At 37.1% G+C, this 17,641-nt stretch overlaps 3 protein-coding genes across 3 annotated transcripts; all 3 read right to left on the bottom strand.

Moving 5' to 3' along the window:
- Positions 1-155: 155 nt before the first annotated feature.
- Positions 156-2,543, bottom strand: LOC126690149 (uncharacterized). Its single transcript, XM_050385280.1, has 3 exons — positions 1,633-2,543; positions 776-1,530; positions 156-637 (listed from the first exon to the last, which is right to left on the bottom strand). The coding sequence occupies exons 1-3, from the start codon at positions 2,541-2,543 to the stop codon at positions 156-158; spliced, it is 2,148 nt and encodes a 715-aa protein (XP_050241237.1).
- Positions 2,544-3,486: 943 nt separating this feature from the next.
- LOC126690148 (uncharacterized) lies at positions 3,487-4,056 on the bottom strand. Its single transcript, XM_050385279.1, has one exon. The coding sequence runs from the start codon at positions 4,054-4,056 to the stop codon at positions 3,487-3,489; it is 570 nt and encodes a 189-aa protein (XP_050241236.1).
- A 137-nt stretch (positions 4,057-4,193) lies between these two features.
- Positions 4,194-4,862, bottom strand: LOC126690147 (uncharacterized). Its single transcript, XM_050385278.1, has one exon. It carries the CDS (start codon positions 4,860-4,862, stop codon positions 4,194-4,196), a length of 669 nt encoding a protein of 222 aa, XP_050241235.1.
- Between the last annotated feature and the right edge of the window lie 12,779 nt (positions 4,863-17,641).

The raw sequence follows: 17,641 nt of genomic DNA, 5'->3' as shown, positions 1-17,641 counted from the left end.
GGATCTCTAGTGGTGCCTATTACCTTCCGTAGTACAAGATCGCCGACCTGAAAGTCTATGTGCCTTACTTTGGAGTTGTAGTGTTTCGCCATGAGATTTTGATAACGCGCCAACCTTTGCTATGCTGCCGCTCTAACTTCGTCCACTAGGTCGAGCTAAAGGTGCATGGCCTCTTCATTCTTATCCTTGTCGTAGTTCTTCACCTGGTAGCTTGTGAGCCCCACTTCTGCGGGAATGACAGCTTCACTTCCGTATACTAGTTGAAATGGCGTTTCTCCAGTGGGTGTTCTTGCTGTAGTCCGGTATGCATATAGAACGCTTGGTAGTTCGTCCAGCCAGACACCCTTTGCCCCCTCGAGTCGAGTCTTGATTATCTTGAGAAAGGATTGGTTCGTGACTTCTACTTGCCCATTAGCTTGTGGGTGTGCGGGCGACGAGTAGTGATTCTTGATCCCTAGCTCCGAGCAGAAGTCTCTGAATGCATTGTTGTCAAATTGCCTACTGTTGTCTGAGACCAGCACTCTGGGTATCCCATACTTGCATATGATATTTCTCCAGACAAAACTTCGGATGTTCTTCTCCGTGATAGTTGCTAAGGCCTCTGCTTCTACCCACTTAGTGAAATAGTCTATGCCAACTACCAAAAACTTTAGTTGCCTTATCGCTATCAGGAATGGGCCTATGATATCTAGCCCCCATTGAGCGAACGGCCAAGGTGCTGTCATGGGGGTCAGCTCTTCGGATGGTTGTTTGATGAAATTGCTGAACCTCTGACACTTGTCACAGGACTTGACATAAGCTTGCGCGTCCTTCAGCATTGTGGGCCAATAGTATCCTGTTCGGATCATCTTGTGTACTACCGACCATGCTCTTGAGTGGTTTCTGCAAATGCCCTCATGGATTTCTCTCATTACGTAATTTGCTTCCTCATAGCCTAGACACCTCATGTATGGTTGAGAGAACCCTCTTTTGTATAAGACATCTTTTATCAACGTAAATCGTGATGCCCGGACCTTCAACTTTCTAGCGGCGTCCTTCTCGTCTGGTAACACGCCGGTTCTCAGATATGACATCAATGGCGTAGTCCAATTGCGTTCAGTGTCTACTACCTTCATATTCATTTCGTCATCAATAAGTGAGGAGGCTTGAACAAAGGATAATACCTGTTCGGGGACAAGCATAAATTCTACTGAGACAACTTTTGCTAGATGGTCGGCACATTCGTTTTCTTCCCTTGGGATTTGGACGAATTTGACTTCGAGGTCGCCGATTCGGTACTTCACTTCTTCTAGATACCTCTTCATCCTTTCATTATTACATTCGTATCCGCCATTAATCTGACTCGTCACTACCTGTGAGTCACAATGTACGACTATGTTTTCCGTACCTGCAACTTTTGCGAGGTCTAGCCCTGCCACCAAGGCTTCATATTCTGCCTCGTTGTTGGTTGGGAGGAAATCTAGTCTGATCATACAACGGATCTTATCTCCTTCCGGGGTTTGGATTACCACGCCGGCCCCTCCAGCTCGTCTGTTTAAAGATCCGTCTGTATAAATACTCCACTGTCTTTTCTCCTCTGCCCCCTGGCCATCCTTAAAGGTGAATTCGGCGATAAAGTCAGCCACTACCTACCCTTTTACAACCGTTCGCAGACAGTATTGTATATCAAACTCACTGAGCTCCACTGCCCACAAAGTCATTCTTCCTGCTGCCTCTAGACTACTTATAGCTTTTCTTAGGGGCTTGTCCATCAAGACAACGATGGTATGTGCTTGGAAGTACAGTTTGAGTTTTCGCGCTGTGATTATCAACGCGAAAGCCAACTTCTCCATTTGAGGGTACCTCTCTTCTGCCCCTCGGAGCGCTCGGCTCATAAAGTAGACTGGTTTCTGCGATCCATCTTCCTCTCTTACCAAAGCTGCTCTTACAGCGGCCTGTGAAACGGCTAAATACAAGTAAAGCTCTTCTCCTGGCTTGGATGGACTGAGCAACGATGGAGAGGAAAGATATGCCTTTAAGTTGTCAAATGCTGTCTGGCATTCGTCCATCCACTCAAATGATTTTCTTAGAGTGCAGAAGAAAGGCATGCATCTATTCATTGCTCTCGAGACGAACTTGTTCAGGGCTGCGATTTTTCCATTCAAACTCTGGACCTCTTTTACTGTCCTTGGTGGTTCCAATTCCATTATGGCTAGTAACTTCTCCAGGTTGACCTTTATACCTCTTTGGGACACCATGAAGCCCAAGAATTTCCCCATCGTCACTCTGAAGGCGCACTTGTTTGGATTCAGCTTCGTGTTGAATGATCGGAGTTTGTCAAAGGTCTCCCTGAGGTCGTCTAGGTGATCGTCTTCACGCAGACTCTTCACCAACATGTCGTCAACATAAACTTGTACAGTCCTGCCAATCTGGTGCGCAAACATCTTGTTTATTAACCTTTGGTATGTTGCCCCAGCATTTTTGAGTCCGAAAGGCATCACCTTGTAGTAAAATAGTCCCTGGCTTGCAACAAAGGAGGTCTTCTCTTGATCAAATTCATCCATCTTGATTTGGTTGTAGCCCGAGAAAGCGTTCATGAAACTTAGGAGCTGGTGTCTTGCAGTTGAATCTACCAAGGTATCTATCCATGGGAGCGGGTAGCTGTCTTTAAAGCAAGCCTTGTTGAGGTCCGTGAAATCTACGCACATCCTCCAGTTTTTGTTGGCCTTTTTAACCATGACGACATATGCCAACCAGTCGGGGTAGTATACTTCTCGGATGAAATCTCCTCCGCTATGGCCTTGTCCCGCTCCTGGGTGAACACTCGTTTCTTTTGTCGGATTGGAGGGAATGAAGGCGATACATTTAACATGTGAACTATGACTGAGGGGTCAATTCCTGGCATGTCTTCATGGCTCCAAGCAAACACATCTTGGTTATCTCTGAGGAAAGTCGTGAGCGCTTGGCGTACTGGCCAACTAGCTAGCGTGCCAATTCTAGTTGTTTGTTCCGGCCGTGAGCTATCAAGGTTCACCTCTTCCAGTTCCTTCACTGGCTCTGCCAGTGCTCGTTGCTCTCCAATACACATTGTTTGCTGTTGATCCTCCATCTCTAACATGGCAATATAGCATTCCCGTGCTGCGATTTGATTTCCCCGCAGTTCTCCTACCCCGTAATCCGTCAAGAATTTAATCATTAAGTGGTATGTTGAAGTCACCGCCTTCCAGGAATTGAGAGTGGGCCGTCCAAGAATGGCATTGTAGGCGGACAAGCAGTCGACTACGAGAAATGTCACCTCCCTAGTGATCTGCTGGGGATAGTCACCTGCCGTCACAGATAGTGTGATTGCGCCCAAGGGGAACACCTTCGTTCCTCCAAATCCCACGAGCAGGGCATTCGTTGGGGTTAACTGTTCCCTATCAATCCTCATTTGCTGGAATGCCGGGTAGTATAGGATGTCCACTGAGTTGCCGTTGTCGACAAGGACCCGATGCATGTTATAATCTCCTATTTGCAACTGACCACAAGTGTGTTGTCATACGGATGATGAAGTCTCCGAGCATCATCTTCTGAAAATCCGATGACGGGGTTATCTATTTGTGGCATTTTAGGTACGGATCCTTTAAGTTGGATGCTATGAACCATTCTAAGGTAGGTTTTACGGGCTTTTTTGGAAGATCTGCCAGTGGTTGTGCCCCCTACAATCATTCTTATGTCCCCTACAAGTGGTCTAGGGCGCTCGTTCTCCCGTCGTGGGGCTTGCTCCTGGGGCGGATTGGTTCTTTCCTTGTTGACGAACCTCTGTAGCTTCCCTTGTCTAATAAGAGCCTCAATCTGCTGTTTTAGATCGTAGCAGTTGGCTGTGTCGTGCCCGTTGTCACGATGGAAGTGGCAATACTTGTCCCTTGGCCTCTTGTTGGGATCTCCCTTTAGCTTTCTAGAGAACTTCAGTTCTCCTTTATCTTTGATCTGCATTAAGACTTGATCTATCAGGACGGCTAATGGGGTAAAGCTAGTGAACTTCCCTGTGGGGGGTCTAGAGCATCTTTCATCTCGTTGATCTCCGGTTCTAGCCATCTTTCGCCCCTTATCCTGTCGTGTGTCCTCCTGCCTTTCCCTCTTTCTGGGCTTCTCCTCTCGGGCTAGCATAGGATGTCCAAGGGGAACACCTTCGTTCCTCCAAATCCCACGAGCAGGACATTCGTTGGGGTTAACTATTCCCTATCAATCCTCATTTGCTGGAATGTCAGGTAGTATAGGATGTCCGCTGAGCTGCCATTGTCGACAAGGACCCGATGCATGTTATAATCTCCTATTTGCAAACTGACCACAAGTGCGTCGTCATACGGATGATGAAGTCTCCGAGAATCATCTTCTGAAAATCCGATGACGGGGTTATCTATATGTGGCATTTTAGGTACGGATCCTGTAAGTTGGACGCTATGAACCATTCTGAGGTAGGTTTTACGGGCTTTTTTGGAAGATCCGCTAACGGTTGTGCCCCCTACGATCATTCTTATGTCCCCTATAGGTGGTCTAGGGCGCTCGTTCTCCCGTCGTGGGGCTTGCTCCTGGGGCAAATCGGTTCTTTCCTTGTTGACGAACCTCTGTAGCTTCCCTTGTCTAATAAGTGCCTCAATCTGCTGTTTTAGATTGTAGCAGTTGGCTGTGTCATGCCCGTGGTCACGGTGGAAGCGACAATACTTGTCCCTTGGCCTCTTGTTGGGATCTCCCTTTAGCTTTCCAGGGAACGTCAGTGCTCCTTCATCTTTGATCTGCATTAAGACTTGATCTATCGGGCCGGTTAATGGGGTGAAGCTAGTGAACTTCCCAGTGGGGGGTCTAGAGCATCTTTCATCTCGTTGATCTCCGGTGCTAGCCATCTTTCGCCCCCTATCCTATCGTGTGTCCTCCTGCCTTTCCCTCTTTCTGGGCTTCTCCTCTCGGGCTAGCAGTGCATCTTCCGCGTTCATGTACTTGGTGGCTTTGTAGTGCACGTCCGACATGGTTTTTGGGTCGTTCTTGTATAAAGAAAACAAAAACTTACCCTTCCGTAACCCATTAGTGAATGCTGCTATAAGTATCTTATCATCCGCTTCGTCAATTGAAAGGGTCTCCTTATTGAAACGAGTTATGTAGGACCACAGCGTCTCGTCTTCTCGCTGCTTGATGCTCATTAAGCACGCAGTAGACCTCTTGTACCTATGTCCCTCAATAAAGTGCGAGGTGAATTGGGCGCTTAACTCCTTGAAAGTATTGATGGAGTTCGGTATTAATTTACTGAACCAAATTCTCGCAGGACCCTTCAGCGTCATAGGAAAGGCCCTACACATGATCTCGTCTGGTACTCCTTAAAGGTGCATCAGCGTCTTGAAAGTCTCTAGGTGATCGAGGGGATCCTTGACCTCGTCGTAGCTTTCAATCTAGGGCATGCGAAATTTCTGTGGCAGGGGGAAGGAGTTGACGGTGACGGTGAATGGTGAGTTAGTTCTGTTTACTAGTTCATCAAGATCATTGGACACTCGTTCTTTGAGGGCATTCATCATGACCTCCATTTGTTCCTTCATCGCCTGCATCCCTGCGACAATAGGTGTTGGGGCCGTATCCATGAGAGATGGAAGGCTCAGGTTCTACCGCTCCGGTCTGCTTGGGGCATTACTGCCCTCCGGCCTCTCTTGGTCCCTTCTTTCGGCACTGGTACCTTCTTGGTTTTCCTCTTGAACATCACGTCCTGCGTCCCTTTGACGTAGCTGTTCCTCTAGATCGTGGTTCTGTTTTATGAGACGCTCTACTGCTGCCATGAGAGTTTGGACCTGCCTCTCCAACGCAGTGGATCGGGGCGACTCGTCTCCTTGAACGTTGTTGGTGGTGGCCATCGAGCGAGTGAGTACCATGCAACTCTTATGTCCGGGAAGTGATAGTCTGGCTAAACCCAACGATTCCCACAGACGGCGTTAACTGATGATGCCGTAAAAATCACCAGTGAGCCACACAATCCTCGCACACTCGAAATAGCACCTGCACGACAAAAAGAGAAGACCTAATAGAGAGCACTGGTGTGGTGTTGGCCAAATACCCTCCGAATGTCAAGTTAGAACTATTCTCACAACTCTAGAGTGCTAGAGATGGTAAATTATGCATACCTCGATTTCTGAGAGCATTAGGGCTTTTATAGTAGTAGAAGGCTGGCACCTCTTCCTTCGTATATAAGTCTTTTCCTTAGACTCTACTTGAATAGTTCCAAACGTGATGAGCAAGACCTTTCCTTGTAGAGAAGATCTTCCTTCGGTGCGCGTATCTTCCGGAATTCCTTTTGCGCTAGGATTCCTATTTTCTTTGGGATTCTATGATGATTCAGGTGTGGGTAGTAAGTACTCTTCATCCAGGGTTTTTGCTGTATCTATCCACTATGGGCCTTTGCGCAAGTTGGGCTAGCTCTCCGTCAGCCCACGGACCAGGATCCATCAGGCCCATTTAATAAGGCCCGTCAGCCTATATTTTATTCCCTTCATTTACCATTTTATCGAAAAAATAAGTTAATCTTACATTAATTTTTAGGTTAATTAATTATACATATAATCTTTTTGATTCAAAGAGGGGCCATTATGTAAAGGGATTTAACGTTCACTCAAATTGAATAGTTCTACACTTCTACTCAAAGACCCGTTATTTACCTTTTTCGTCGAAAAAGAGTTAATCTTACATTATTTTTTAGGCTATAAATATAAATATATATATATATATATATATATATATATATATATAAAGAGAGAGAGAAAGAGTGGCAGCCAAGTATGGTTTTTGAGAACAACACCGAGTAAAGTTCATAAGGTCACGAGTGTTTAATTAGAGTAGGTTTGCCAAGTTGAATATTAGGTTGGACATTGGAGAGTGCAGACGCAACACTCCTGCAGTATAGTACAAGGTATTTTGCGAACTTAAACCAGTCAAGGTTATATTATATTTTTCCTCAAAAAAATAAAAAGGCTATGTTATATAAAAACTGTTGTTAAGTCTAAAATGTAAATTGCGACTTCTAAATTTAACTGAAACTCATTTCAGTTTTTTATCTTTAATTTCATTCACTAAAGCTATGATTGGTTAGAAGGAAATTGGCAAAAGGAAAGAGAATGGAAAATTTTTCCTTTATTTGGTTAGAAGAAAATATGGGTGAGAAAAGAAATGTGAAGAAAAATTGTTTCTTTTTAGGTCTCGCCAATTTTATTTTTTCTCACCCTCCTAATTTATAAATTTACTTTTATATCCTTAGAAATTTTTCACATTTTTGTGAAATTACTTTTATATCCTCATAATTAATTGTTAATTTATAATTGACAAGTATATATTAGTAAAATAATCTTTCCTTCTACATCCAAACACACACAAAAGAAGTAAGAGAGAAGTGATGAGCTGTTACCATGTTTTTAATGTTGAGATCTTTTAGGATGAGGTGGTCAGTTAGTATCATATACATAATAATATATTAATAACACTACGCACCCTTTGTGTGGTGGTCACTCCACAAGTATAAGTGTTTTGTGAGGTATGTGGGGCAAGAGCCGAGGTTCAAGTCTCCAAAAGGGAGCTTCACACACATATACACTTAGATTAGGCTACAGTAGAATTTCTATCTTGTATCATATTAAGGACATATTTATATAATTGGCTAATCTTTTGACAAAATACATTTTACTTGTAATTGGGTAAATTTAGGATCGGTTTAGTACTTCCAAAAACAAATGTTCAAGTTAAGTACTGAAACCATGCAAATCTAATCAAGAAACAAGTGAGGAATGTGCTACTCATTAAAGCTCGACAAAAGTCTCGACAAAATCCTTTCTATCAAGAATTACTGCTGAAGCTCGACAGAAGCTCAACAGAAACTGTATTTGTCGAGAATTACAAAATCAGATTTTCCAGATCTGACTATATGCATATCCTTGAGTATTTGTGTAGGGTTTATTTTTTCACAACTCTAAACATATATAAGGATTATTTTAAGAGTCGTCACAAAGAATGTAAGGTGTTGAAAATAGAATACATGCATATTGTGACCGTAAGCAGAATTTGCTCTAGTTTATTATTCTTTTTGTAGAAACTACTATGTCTTTACGCCAAGAGTTTTGTGGCCAAGGAGCTTCCTGATCTTCATTGTTGATGAACTGAAGAACTTTGTAGCCAACATCTTCCTCAAGTTGGTGTGTTAGTCACGTATTAGGTTAGTCACGTACTGGGATTTGTGCATTGAACAGAGAGATTGTCGCTACAATACAAGTCCAATTGGGTATTGAGGTAAGAGTTCAACTGTAGGTTGGTATTGGGTACTAAGATTCCTTTTACTTGTAACCGCTTATTATTGATAATAATGGATTCTCAGGAGTGGTAACCTTAATTTCACCTGGTAGGGTTTTGCCTCGATAGTTTTCTCCATTCGTAAACAAATCACTTGTGTCAAATTTAATTTTTGCTGCATTTAGTATAATTGGTGATTTGTTTGTGCTACCACGCTATTGCATGTAATTAAATCTAATTAATTAACTTGGGTAATGAATTAATTTGCAAATGAGTCAATTCATTTTAACCCAACATATCAAAAAATATATATATATAGTAATAATATTGAAGGGAAACGGAATCGGAGAAATACCATGTATATTAAGCTAGCATATTTTGTATGCAGAAGAATGCCAGGGTTTATGATGCACAAATTAGGAATGAGGAATCTCAGCATGCATGCTATAAAAATAGGAAGTTTGAGCTTGAGTTCAATTTAATGGAGGATTCAAGAATTGTATTATTAATAGGGTTCTATGCTAGCTATAAATGACAAATTCCTTTTCTCTGTTCTTAAAGCATGATTGCATTTTATATACAAAAAAGTGTTATGTTCACAATATTTTCACAACATTTTTACAACAAATCATAAGTGGTTAGTTGTTAATAGTTCAAATTTGAATACTAAGATTACTTTTTTACCCCAATAATAACAACCGATAATAACCTGCCACCTATAATGCATGTCAGCTATTTAATTTACTCAATTAGTTGTCCGTGTTGTATTAGCTCATGATTATCTTGATAATCTTTCTCTTTTTGGGTTTTATGTTGTCGATGGTGTGTTGCAACTTGCAACCTAGTGCTGTTGGTTTGTAAAAATTCTTGCTTCTTGAATGATAGTCACCCTAATTATTTATATATTAAAAAAAAAAAAGTTACGGTTACTTTAAATCAAGTTGCCTTCAAAGTCATCCTAAATAGGTTTATCTAACAATTTTTTTTTTTTTTTGGAGAAATAGGTTTATCTAACAAAGATGGTGGATTCCCACGGAAAAATTTAACGTGGTTTGAACTAAGCAAAACCTTTTTTTATGCAAAAGCGAACCATTTGTAAGCCAATTTATATATATATATATATATATTTTTATTTATTTATTTATTTATATATATAAAAACTTTTATATGTATCAGTTATATGTAATCATCCATGTATGACTAAAACACTATTAATTTTTTTTACTTCTAGATAAGGTTTGCTAAAAGTCTAATAGCTCAACTGACATAATTTAGTATCTTCGAATAAAACATTCAGATTAAATCCGCTCACCCCTTAAATTACGGAATTATAAAAAATAAAAAAATAAAAAAAAATCTAATTAGGTTCCCAAACATTCATACTAAAGCACTATATATATATATATATATATATATTTTTTTTTTTTTACTTCTAGATAAGGTTTGCTAAAAGTCTAATAGCTCAATTGACATAATTTAGTATCTTCAAATAAAACATTCAGTTTAAATCTGCTAACCCCTTAAATTACGAAATTATAAAAAATATAATAAAAAAAAAATCTAGTTAGGTTCCCAAACATTCAGACTAAAAGACTATATATATATATATATATTTTACTTCTAGATAAGATTTGTTAAAAGTCTAGTAGTTTAGCTGACATAATTTAGTATCTTCAAATAAAACATTCAGATTAAATCCGCTCACCCCTTAAATTATGAAATTATAAAAAATAAATAAAAAATAAATAAAAATCTAGTTAGGTTCCCAAAAATTAAGGAGGTTATGCACTTATGCCCTCAATTTTTTATGATAATGAATGCAGTATTCTACTTCAAAAGGTGTGATAAAATTCACTTTTGGAGGAACATTAATTTTGAGGGCATTGGATGCATTTGTATAAATGGTTGGAAAATGTGTTTTGAGTTTAGAACAAGCATTTGTAAAAAAAAAATTATAAGAAATTGTGGTTGCAAAATAGAATTTTGGGTTTTAAAAATACTCTTTTAATCTCCTAAAACACTTAATCAAATAAACCCATTGTGGGGTCCAATAATTTATGGGTCCGGCCCACACGCTTATAGGAAGCCCACCGGTCTTAAACTGAAGGAGGCCGGGGCCCAAGCTCGAAACTAGGAAACATAAAAATAGCCCGAAGACATAGCCGAGGACGGTTTCGTCCTCGGCAGGCCCAAAACCTCAGGGATAGGAATGGAACATGAGTAAGCTAGAAAGATCAGAAAATATCCTGGGGAAGTTGTCTTTAATACCCTTCCCTGACATGACACTGCCCCTAACAGAGCCGGGATCTTAGGCTTTATGGATCATCTACAGTAATTTTGGGATTAGACTGATGGGACAGATATCTGCCCTGGAAAGATCGACCCTACACGTGGACGGAGGACAACGAACGTAGGCTAGTATAAAAGAGAATGTTATGTGACCAAAAGGGGGCTCTCTTCCCATCTAGCTTCTTGAGAAAGACATTGATGAAAGAAAATGCCAGGATAATGTACACCGGACACCACATAAAAACCCGCCGACGGGTAACCAGGGACAACCCCACCGCTCCTTAAACATGATCCGAGGAGCCAAATCCTCCTAGATACAAGATCGAAGGGCTTGAGTATCCAGCCCAAAGCTCTTTCTCATATTGGCTCACCTACAGTCCGTCTCGAAACGTCGCCCTGTGATCCAACGCTGGCCTTTCAAGCCCACTCTCTACAAATACTATTGTGAGGGACTTTCCGCGTGCGAGCCCAACATCGTCGCTGGGCCGTTGAAGATTTTGTGTCCTTACACCCATTATCTACTTTATAAAAGGAAAAATGATAAAATTTTGTTACAAAATTGATTGTAACTTAAAATTACAACCTTACTCAATAAAATAAACATTACTACATATTTTAAAAATCTAACAGTTGAATTGCATATTCTTTACACTTTTAATACACATGTCAAATTTTATATTAATCAGATATTATTTATTATATGATTTATAAACTTATATTTTATGCATACTTTCAAACTATAAAAACTTACAATTTAAACAATTTATTGATGATATAGTTATTGATCTTTAATTTTCTAAAAATTTTACAAATATGAAGGATATAAGAAAAAAATATAATTCAAAAGTGAATTTGGAGAAATTATTCACTCTTTGTGCGTCATACAGAATCCTCTTCTCACCGGGACAGGACCTAAAATATATTATTTTCAAGGTTAAGTTTAGTTATCTTGTTATTGTTATTATTTTATTTTTTATTGGCTGAATAAGGGATAAGGTCGAGTTTGATTTTGACCTGCCTCTTACAAAAATCAGATCAATAAATTAATGAAGTAGTTAAGCATATCTTCAGAATATTCTTTGGCATTTTTCACTGAAGTGAAACCTACTAAATTGTAGCAAAAACCAATAATGTTAAACTTATTGATTTCCTTTGGCATGATCCAGGACATGCCCAGTCTTAAACAAGACTTAAAAATAAAGAAGACCTATGAATAATTTTTGCAATTAATTTGCTGAATATGTTGATAAGCTTGCATTTTGCTGGTATTAGGGGACATTAGTTAACAATCTATTTTAGAAAAATTTTGACACTACTTCTATCATAAATGAAAAAAGATATCAAATCATTAATTTTTTTTTCTTATAAATTTTTTTAAATAAATTATTAATCAATATTTTAAAAATATTTATTAATATTTTCCTTTATTTTTATCTATTTATAGTTTTGTGCTAACAAATGCTATTAGAGAGCATTTGTTGGTATTTCTCTTTGTTTTTTATCTATTTGTAGTTTTGTACTAACAGGGGAACATGATTTCGGGACAAGTGCTGTCCTTTCTGCGACGGGCAGGAAATTTAACCATGCCATGAGAAAGAGGGAATTGTGTTGCTAGTTCAGTCAAACCATTTAATATGCTGAGGGAAAAAGGACAAGAAACTTAGGTAGAGCAGTAAAACTTGCAGGCTTTGATATACGGCCGTCGGCAGTTGTCACCACCAAATTTATTGTCTTTTTTTCTTTGTGTACTGTTTTTTCTTTTACCTTTTTTCCCTTGCTCGATCATGATCCACTTTCTGGTCTCATAAGTCGATTCTCGCGACCTAGCATCTAGTTTGGAAAATTTTAGGCTATAATATTAATTTCTGCATTTAGTTTACCGATAACATTGTGTGTGTTTATTTCATTAAAAAAATATATATATATATATATATATTCTACGTTATTTAAAAGAATATGTTATGTGTAATATAACATGTTTTACACTCTTAAAAATTATTATGGTTTTTAGTGTAATTTGTGGCGTGTCTTAATTGTTTGAACCATTTTTCTCTCCTTGGTATATGTGTTTTTGTTTTTAAAAAAATTGAATATCTAACTCTAAGGTCTTTTGGAACCATTCTAATTTCAAAAATTAGTAAAATTAGTATTATGCTTTGCAAGATTTAATTAAGAATTATTAATAAAGTAAAAAAATTATTTAGGAAATATTGAATTTTAATCGAAGTAGTATTATATACTTACATTAAGTGCAAGAATAATGTTTATTGCCCAAATTTTATTAATATAAAACTGTAGTAAATTATTAAATAATATAAAATAAACTATGATTTTTTTTTATAAAGAATTTATTGGTGGTAGAATTTTAATCGTAATATTTTTTTTTTTTTAATTTTGAAACTTTGGCAACAAAGTTTTACTTAGAGAAACTATATTAATTATTTTTAATGTATTTATGGTCAAACATGACAAAATGAAGGGGAAAAAAGAAGAAGAAGAGAATGCATCATCTTAATATAATAACTACGTGTAAGACACAATTTTAAAAATATAATATATAATATGATATAATTTCAACCTAAGTTTATATAAATATTATTTATTGTGAAAGTTTTGGTGACATTAGCTAAATAAGTTATTATATTATATAGTTTTAGAGTTCTCACATAATGTACCAATACCAAAAGTTTGGCTTATAATTTCATATGAATTGATTTTTTTTATATATATGTTTAGATAGATTTTAGTCACAACTAAGGCTGTCTAGCGAGTCAAGGACCCGACCAAACAACCAGATCCGCCCGACCCAAAGCCCAGCAAGCGGACTCAAAGAGCATGGTCCGTCAGATTTAGGTCTTTTGTTGTTAAAAACCAAAGATTCACTTCCAGTAGTGGGTTAAGGGATTAAAAACCCGTATAATCCAACCAAACCGAAGGTTACAACTTTATTTGAAAAAGGGAAAAAAAAAATTCAGTCCTCATTAGTTTCTAGGTAAAGTGATAAGATAACAACATGTAGTCTACTAAAGTTATTGAGTACTGACTAACTAAGACTTTGCAAGCAAATGCAATATCAAATCAAAACTTTCAATCTTAAACTCTTAACACAGTTCTACATGTTTGTTTAGCCCTCATCTCACTCTCTCCGTTCTCTACTTCTCTAGTTTCTACTCTCCATTCTCCTGTCTCCACACTCCTATCCAAACCCTAGCTACTGTCGTGGCCTCTTCACCAACCGCTATCATCCTCGCCTCACTTTCTTTACACCATAGGTTGAGTCTTAGCCTCTCGATCTCAAGTATATTTTCTTCATTTTTCATCTCTCTTTTTCTATATTTTGAGATATGGGTTTATCATTTTGTTCACATCATTTAAAAACCAAAGATTTGTAATTATTAATTTGATTTGTTGGGTCATAGATTTGAGTTATCACTTTTCAAAGATGAAACCCTAACTTAAAAAGATGAAATCCTAACATATTTTTATTTTGTTTATCTGATTTGTATTTTATTTCTCATTTGTTTGATTCATTTTGTTTTCCTAATTTAAAAAATTGAAACCCTAATTTTTTAAAGGAGTTGAAAGTTGTTCTAGTAGGCTACTCTTTTTGTTTACTCTTCAAGCTCGAATCCCTAACAGCTAAGGGTTCTCTAAGTTATGATTTCTCTTCTATTGTTTCTCTTTTAACTTCTTGTTGTTGTTTGTTTGTTTTCTACTTTTATCATTGCTTTTGTTGTTGTTGTTGACTTCCTGTTCTTGTTGTGTCACTTGTGTGTGTGGAGCCTATGATTTTGTTTCATTCCTTGTTACCAGGTTAGTGGTTTTTGGATTTAATTAATACCGAGTGTCGTTGGGGTGTGATTTAAGGACTGATCTATGGTTAGGATAGATAAATTGAATGCTTGTATGATTTTGGGTTTGCCATTTGTTGAGGACAAAATTTTCACGCCACATGGTTTTATTTCATTGGCAACCCGCACCACATCAACATATTATGGATTTTGGGAAATATATTTTAAAGTCCAAAAGAGCCCATATTTACACAAAATGACGCCAAAGCCCACGATCCAAAACCCATGGTAATATTATCTCATCAAAGCCCATTGTTCAAGCTCATGACACAACATCTCATTTTCGGCTAATGATCCAAACTCATGAGTCTCATCGGGGGGAATTTTGGGAGTCGTGATTTGAAGAGCCAAGAAATATGTTTAATAAAGCTCCAACAGTTCAAAGTTGATAAAGGAAACATGTTGCTTGGCATGTCTTCCCCAATTTCCTAAACTCTAACGAGTTAGTGTGCAATAGGTAACATCTGGTAAGCCTCACATATCACATAACACTTAAAATGATAAAACTCCCCATTACTCTTTACCTAAAACTTAATGTTCATCGTATAATCTAAATTATATTATCTCATATAAAATATATTATTATTTTCATTTAAATCAATACCAAACACATGCCTAAATCTTATTGGCAAACACATGCCTATAAAAGAAATCATACCATTTAAAGCCAAATCTTTAGCCTCTAGCTGCAATACCAAAAATAGAAGAATCCCATAAAAGTTATCTTACCATTTTTAACCAAACTCGTGAATTTAATACTGAACATTTTCTCCAGCAGAAGACATCACCCAGCTGACATCATCCAGTTGTGTCAAGACAACTATTGCTGTACAGCTGACAACTATAACAAGAGCACCAATAGCTACTGCTGTGTTAGCTGCTGTACAGCTACCGCAGCAAAATTAAATCTCAAAATTTCTTCTTTTAGCTAAAACATAAAAACCAACTAAGGAAATCACTTGTTTTGCCAAAAACCTTTCTTTGTTTGCTATTTTTCCCTTCAACTAATTCTAATCTAGTTACATACTTGGCTCTATATAAAAAAGACCAAGCCACAACTCTTCCTACACACACTACTACCCATCTCTCCCACACTCTAATATTCTAAAACTTCATCAGTTTGCTGCCCATAAACACTTCTCCATTTCTCTTACAAAATCTCCCTTCTTAGAAAGCAACATAACCCATGACATAACACACAAAAACCACTCCAACACATAACCCATGACTATAAGTTCATATATTTACTATATTTAACCTCTATATCTCTCATACTTCCATATATTTTACAAACACATTCCTCACAAAATACCCATACATATTACAAATACCACATCCCACAAAACATATATATTTCTTACAATCTCCATATATCTTAAAACACATCAAATACTCTTCCAAAAACATTTTATCAAAATCCCTTCTCATAGAAGGCATATATTTATAACGCTAAAAGCCTTTCTCATGGAAGGCATATGAACATCAAATACTGAAAGTCCTTCTCCTAAAAGGCACAATAATTTCATATTAAAGTCATTCCATGGAAGACATAAATTTCTAATACTAAAAGTCCTTATGAAAGATAATATCACTCATATTTGACTAAAAACTTAAAAAGTATTACATGGGAAAAATCATTTTTAAGTGCATGATAAAGAGGATAAACTTAACAAACCTATGCACACGGCTAGACATATTCTCTCTCCCTCCAGTTGCACCAATTTTTCCCTTCAATCATGAAGTCACCATGAAAGGACTTGTAATATCATACTGTACCACTAGACTCACATTATCATGCCGCTGGAATGTTATCAGTACACTGATGTTATATGAATGGAGCCACAAATTATGAAGATAAGTCATCATATTTTTATCTCCAAAATTATATTATTAAGCATATTTTAATTCATTATCATTGTACCACTTGACTAATGTTACTATACCGCTGAAATGTTATCAACTTATTGATGCTACACGGCTAGAGTCACAAACCATATAAAGTGGTGCTATAGTTAGAACCACAAACCATATTAAGATAAGTCAACGTCTCTCTATCTTTGAAATCACATTATTAAATATATGTTAACTCATTTTTACTGTACCACTGGATGCAAACTACTTTAATATTATCTCACTATTTAATAAACATGGATTCACTAATACTTTTTTAATGAACATATTTATTAATAAATTGAATCCATCTCACCACTGGACATTTATATATTATTTGGACATAAACCACTGTTGGACATATATTATTTGGACATAAACCACAGCTGGATATGGACTATTTTGGACTCATCCCATTATTGGACATATGACATTTAATTAATTATTCTCTAATATTGGACATCACTTAATATATATATATAATAATGATGTTCAACTCATCATTTAATCAAAGCTATTCAACTAAACATATTATTTATTTATTTCAACCATTATCATGATTCATAGATTTTGGGCTTTATCTATTTTGTAGGCTTAAAAATGCACCAGAAGCCATTGGTCTATGCAGCCCAATGTCGAGTTCCAGATTGAACTCCCCAAAACAAATCCAAGTCTAGCAAAGTCACCCCTCCAGTAGAAGACATGTGGCTACGCACAAAAACAACCCCCAACACCATCTAATGTAAAACTTATGGCTCTTGCAGCAATAAATATGCTGGTTTTGTGTTGTTCACTTGTTTGTTTCTTGGATTTTGAGGCATGCCTTAGTGGTCATTTGAATGCCCAATTAAAATGTGAAGGATTCATAGGTGAATTTAATATTGTAAATGACATAAAATTTCTTTATTTCATTTTATTAATTTTTCCCTAAAATTATGCTGTTTTTATGGAAAATTCTAGTTATAAATCTTAGTTTAGTCCTACGTGGACTGCCACGTGGTACCACTTTACTATTAAACAAAACAAAAAATAATGATCTATCCTTGTCTCTCATTCACAGTGCCTGGTGATCTATATACACAAATTAATGCTACAAGCACAAAGAATTTTACAATAATTTTACAAACCGATGATATGACAAATTTTTACTAGGTCTTATTTGAGCTCACCAGTCACCACTAACATCACTTTTTGACTTAACAATAATCATTCACTAGGTTTATAAAAAAAATTGTAAAATTATTTATGTCTTTAGCATTTTCCTAATCTCAATAACTCAATGCCTAGAGTGACACTCTAAGATAATTAATTTGTTGGAATAGATTTCTAGAAATAAATTT

Source organism: Quercus robur, chromosome 6 (assembly GCF_932294415.1).
Source record: "Quercus robur chromosome 6, dhQueRobu3.1, whole genome shotgun sequence".
In the NCBI taxonomy this organism is placed as follows: domain Eukaryota; kingdom Viridiplantae; phylum Streptophyta; class Magnoliopsida; order Fagales; family Fagaceae; genus Quercus; species Quercus robur.
The sequence above is the reverse complement of the archived record's forward strand: the minus strand, read 5'-3'. Positions and strand labels throughout refer to the sequence as shown.